This window comes from Penaeus vannamei, chromosome 12 (assembly GCF_042767895.1).
Source record: "Penaeus vannamei isolate JL-2024 chromosome 12, ASM4276789v1, whole genome shotgun sequence".
Classification (NCBI taxonomy): domain Eukaryota; kingdom Metazoa; phylum Arthropoda; class Malacostraca; order Decapoda; family Penaeidae; genus Penaeus; species Penaeus vannamei.
This window is the reverse complement of record NC_091560.1, coordinates 10,587,404-10,592,403: the sequence shown is the minus strand read 5'-3', so window position 1 is coordinate 10,592,403 and position 5,000 is coordinate 10,587,404. Positions and strand designations below refer to the sequence as shown.

The following is a 5,000-nucleotide window of genomic DNA, read 5'->3' as shown; positions in this document are numbered from 1 at the left end:
GCGGCAACGATGGCTCTGTGGCTAAGCTGAAGCCGAATGTCCAAGAGTTCGAAGACGGATTCTGTCACGGCTTGAAGCATGCTCTGGCTGTCGCTCTCGAGGAGGGCGCCGCCGGCGTCTGGGAGCGGCAGGTGTGAAGTATGTGAATTAAGCGAAAGGAGTTAATAATTCTGAACTGCAAAGTGCGGATTGAGTTTAGTGATATAAAGATATGTTCAACAATATGCTCCTCAACGTTAATTATCTTTTGATAAACTAACAACAACGCTATAAAATATCAGTAATACGCTGTCCCGTCACCTTTTTCTGCGCTCCTAGCCCGAACAGTTTCTCCCAATGCGTCCATCTTGTAGGCAAGGTTCTCGTGCAGGAGATGCAGCGGTATATTATAACTCACGTCCAGGGTGGCGAGGGCTTCGGCCACTCGGTGCAGGAGGCCGGCGAAAACGCCCATTTGCAGGTAGCTCTCAGACACCTGCGTCGTAACCTTTGCCAACTGCTCCTCCTGCTCGCCTGCCGTGTCGATCGCCTGTGCAGTGCGTGAACCGATTACGTCTAGTACAGATCGCAAGAGAAGCGCAGGTTTATATAAATCAACATAAGATAACGTGGCGAGTTTTCAGTGAACGGCATGAACGCCCCTCCACGGCGACTCACATTATTGAGTGCGTCCACGTGATCCATGAAGACGTCGAGGTCGTCCGCGGACGTGGCCTTCGAGGCATGGATGAGCGCCCTGACGAGCGCCCCTTCGGCGGCCTCCTTGCCCTGCCGCGCTGCCGTCGTCACCTGCACGGTCTTCACCATTTCCTCCTCCAGCTGCGGGTTGTGCCATCTAACAGCTGTTTGGACCAGCTGGTGCACAATACCCTGTCGTTGATGTTGGCGGTTAGCAAGTACCAATTAACTAAGAAATTGTAAAGCATAACAACAAAATTATAACATTTCATAACAGATATTATGTTTGTTTATTCCATCAACGCAAACCATTAAAGATCAACTCTTTTGCTCCGCCCACCTGGTCGTCGAGAGCAAGGTCGATGGCGGGAAGATCGGTGCAGAGCGGACACGGCGCCTCTGAACACGCATCGTCCAGCACCACGAGAAGCCGCAGGCTTCCGTCGCCGTCTGAGGGAAACGACCGTGACAGTTTTATATTTTATTCATCATTCCTGACGGTTTTGTCTTAACTCATAACATTATCGATTGGACTTTTAATCTGCATTAGCAAACATTTTATCCTGAATTATTCTTGTAGCTTTGTAGATTTAATTCTTGATTTATCTTGTTCTTCCTCTGCCCATAGTGGTTCCTTCTTTTCTCTTCCCATGACACTCACCCTGTAGCAGTTTCTGTGTACAGGCCACCACCTCCAAAGTCGCAGCATGTTGCAGTCGTAAATAGAGCGGCGTGCGTGGAGTGACTGCCAGCCTCTCCACCAGCGCCTCCCTCCACGACCCCGACTCCACATTCACCCAAACTCCACCTCTGACGTACTCCTCCACCTGTGCCAAGCAGGGAGTGGTATTTCATTTTCTGGTTTTAGTATTTGAGACTTTTGCTACTTAACAGAAGGGTTGAGTTATTAGTAGTTATCTTTGAAAGTGTATTCTCTCTCTCTCTCTCTTTCAGATACATATCCATTACGTATACTACCAAATGATGAGGATCCCGCAGGAGCAGAAGAGGGGCACGATTGGCGTGATGCTGGAGGGCCTCGTCGACGTCCTGCTGAAGCTCCCCAGCACGCAAGACCAACCTGCGGGAGGCATTCGCTTTCATCCGGTCCAAAGATTTCACAAGCAAGCCTCCATCCCAATTTGAAATATTCTTTACATAACACAAATTACAAAGTTCACAAAGACGTCCACGTACCGAAGGCCCCGCTGTGGCTGCGGCTGCTGCGGCGCAAGAAGGCCCCTGCTCACCAGGTCGGCCTCCCACACGCCGGCGAGGGCGGAGCGCGGGCCAGGGGGGAGAGCAGACAAGTACGTCAGCCTCGATGCCTCCAAAAGACACTTCCCGGTCAGCTGCGTCAGCATGTCCTCCTGCTCCTTGATCTTCCTTCTCCAACTTAGGCATAAAAAAGTATTTTAAATGATATGCTTATGCTAAATTAACGAAGGCATGTCATCAATGCGAAATTAGTCCATGAATTCATATCAACGACTGAAATATCAGGAAGTGACCCGCATTTCAGGGGTACCTCACCTCTCCGCGTGCGGTTGCAGCTCCGTGATGACCGCTAACACGTTGGCCAGCTCCTCCTCGACATCGATCTTCTGCCTTTTGAGGGTAACTACCCGGCCCTCTTCGTCCTTCAGTCGCGCCGTCAGCTTGGCAACCTCCTCCCGGGCGCCTCGAATCAGCCTCTCCTTCGTCGCCATTTCCACTTGCAGCTGCGGGGAGACAGGTAGGCAGGTGGGGATCGGAAGACTTTACTAAGAGACAAAGCTTCTTAGGAAATATGGAAAAGATGTGAACCCATTTCATCAGTATTTACGCAGAGGATAATAAAGATACTTGCAGTTATTATAAGAACTGACCGTTTATCTTTTATTTAGGCCAGGGAGGGGCAGCAAGGCGAGGGGATGGAGGTCGGGAAAAGACAAAAAGCTACACTACTAACAAGAAAAAAATATATCCAGAGAAAACTTTAGTCATGCTGGGATTGCTTTGCTATACTGATATAAACTTTGCAGAAAATACATTTAACAAAGATAGAATGTTGGACACAATTTCTTACTTGCGTGCACTGATCCTTCAGCTCCTGAACGCGCTCCTGTCGCGGTTGCACGTCCTCGTGATACCTGTGCCAGAAAAAGATGGCGGTACGCAGATACTGCAGGAGGATGCCGCCGATGTCACTCACGCGAGACAGGTGCTCCGGCGTCATCTTGATTTGCTACAAGAAGAATTACCTGTTGTTATCGCTTTTAATTCAAAATTAAAACAAAGTATAAGTATCAGCGATGGGAATGTTGTTACAGCGATAATGTCTTGGCGAGATATGAAAAAAGAAAACACTCGCTATCACCTCGAGCTTCTCCGTGAGGCTAACGATCTGCGCTTGCTTGAGGCTGGGGACGCAGATGGCAGCAATCTTGGTGCAGAAGGTGTCGTCCTGAGTGGCGTGGCGCACCGCCCTCCACGTCACGTCCTGGTTACTCATCAGCGACACGGCGCACTCGAACACCACCTGGATGGCCGAGATGGGCGAGCGGGAGCTGTGAGGGGCGAGGGGAGGGCGCGAAGTTAGGCCAGCGGCGTCACCAAAGCACACGAACCTTCGGCGTTTCACTCTTTTTGGCTTCAGAGATGGACGGGAAGGTTTGTGTGGGTTTATGCATTCACTTATATATGGTAGTAAGACATCGTTTCTCTATAGGAGGTGAGGTTGTGTTTTTAGGATGAGGGAGAACGAAGGACTGGCGTTTTCTCGTCGGCTGTCTGATGTGATGACGATTTCCGTTTTACGTTTTCGCGGACATGGTAGAATCTTAGCTTGTGATGAGAGTCACAAGAGGTGCTTATGTACAGGAGCAGGGTTCAGGAACTTCTGAATTTCAGAAAAGAAGGGAAAATATAATTCTGAGTTTAACGCAAAAGCGATTGGTCTTTAGCTATCAGTTAAGGATAAGAAGGATACTGAACGTATGCCTTTTGTTGGCTGTTTCATTTTACTTAGCTGGGACTGCTTTTCTAAATCATTATGATCTATAGGCTAATTAAGGCCCTATCACACAATCACTTTTTCCGTAATTTTTTTCGTTTCCGAATGAACTTTCCGTATGAAAATCGACTGACCGATGTAAACAAACATGGCGCTATCGGAGTGAGGTCCCGGGAATCACACGAGCATTCTCATACATATTACGTTATTTTAAAGAAATATGATGATGTATATTGTATATACGAATGTTCTAAAATATTAGCTTATGTTTACATTCACTCATTCTATCTAATTTATTAATAGCACAAGATCAAGGCGGAAATTAGTCTGACGGAAACGGTCGTAACCGTCTTCGTCTGGGAGGCGTTTCGTTTGCAAACGATACTTGCGGAGAGCCTCAAATTCAACCGGAAACGCAAAAATTGACGGGAAAAGTGATAGTGCGATAGGGCCTTAAACAACTTCTTTCTGAACAAGAGTGAAACTCTCCCTTGACAGACAGTAAACCACAAAAAGTTTCTTATGCAACTGCACAACAGAGCTCCGTCTGCAGCAGCAAGAAGCGTTAAGGCCAGGGAGGGTCAGCTGGGCGAGGGGATGGAGGTCGGGAAAGGACAAAAGGTACAATACTAACAAGAAAAAAAAATATATATATATACAGGGAAAAATTATCCTTTGATATATTTCTCGTCACTTTTGCTTATCAAAATATATTCATAATAAAATCACAATGGATTATCTAATTAATTCAGTAGAGCAAATGTTACTTAGATGGCTAATGATTTAAAAGATCAAAAACTGAATATTGATATACAGATTTAAAAAAGACAAAACAACTCATGACATTAATTAAGAAAAGACGTGCACCACAATGGGCGTCTCGCTGCCCAGTGACATTCGGCTGCACGGATGCATAAGCCTACGCTGACGAGACCCAACGGCTTAAGCGGAAAAAACCGGCCGCTCGACCCATGCAAAATACTTGTTCTTTGGAAGCTCAAGCTACAACAAATGCTTGAATTACTCTTTGGCCAATCTGATTTATTAGTTGCTAACCCGTTTAGATGTTAGAACAGTTAAGTTACTGAGTTATGCGTAAATTTTCCCATTGTTTATTTACTAATTCATCTTTGCTACTTTAGTTACAGCATGCAGTAAATGTATGGTTTAGGGATAGAATATTAACCCTATTGCAAAGACCACCTTCGTTCAACGTTTCACGTGTGTTGAGATCATGGTATCATTTGCGTGATGTGAATATATATATATATATATCTATATATATATATATATATATATATATATATATATATATATGTATATATGT

General features: G+C 46.0%; 1 protein-coding gene across 2 annotated transcripts in view; it reads right to left on the bottom strand.

Moving 5' to 3' along the window:
* Positions 1-5,000, bottom strand: part of LOC113816833 (uncharacterized) — a 40,036-nt gene that overhangs the window by 8,949 nt on the left and 26,087 nt on the right. For both annotated transcript variants that reach the window (XM_070127852.1, XM_070127851.1), the window contains exons 37-46: positions 3,038-3,227; positions 2,747-2,905; positions 2,212-2,399; positions 1,876-2,073; positions 1,657-1,759; positions 1,340-1,505; positions 1,019-1,128; positions 658-870; positions 301-529; positions 1-118 (exon numbers count right to left, since the gene is read on the bottom strand). The exon at positions 1-118 is cut by the window's left edge and continues 322 nt beyond it. In XM_070127852.1, coding sequence (XP_069983953.1) covers positions 1-118; positions 301-529; positions 658-870; positions 1,019-1,128; positions 1,340-1,505; positions 1,657-1,759; positions 1,876-2,073; positions 2,212-2,399; positions 2,747-2,905; positions 3,038-3,227 — 1,674 coding nt within the window. The remainder of the gene's footprint in view (positions 119-300; positions 530-657; positions 871-1,018; positions 1,129-1,339; positions 1,506-1,656; positions 1,760-1,875; positions 2,074-2,211; positions 2,400-2,746; positions 2,906-3,037; positions 3,228-5,000) is intronic.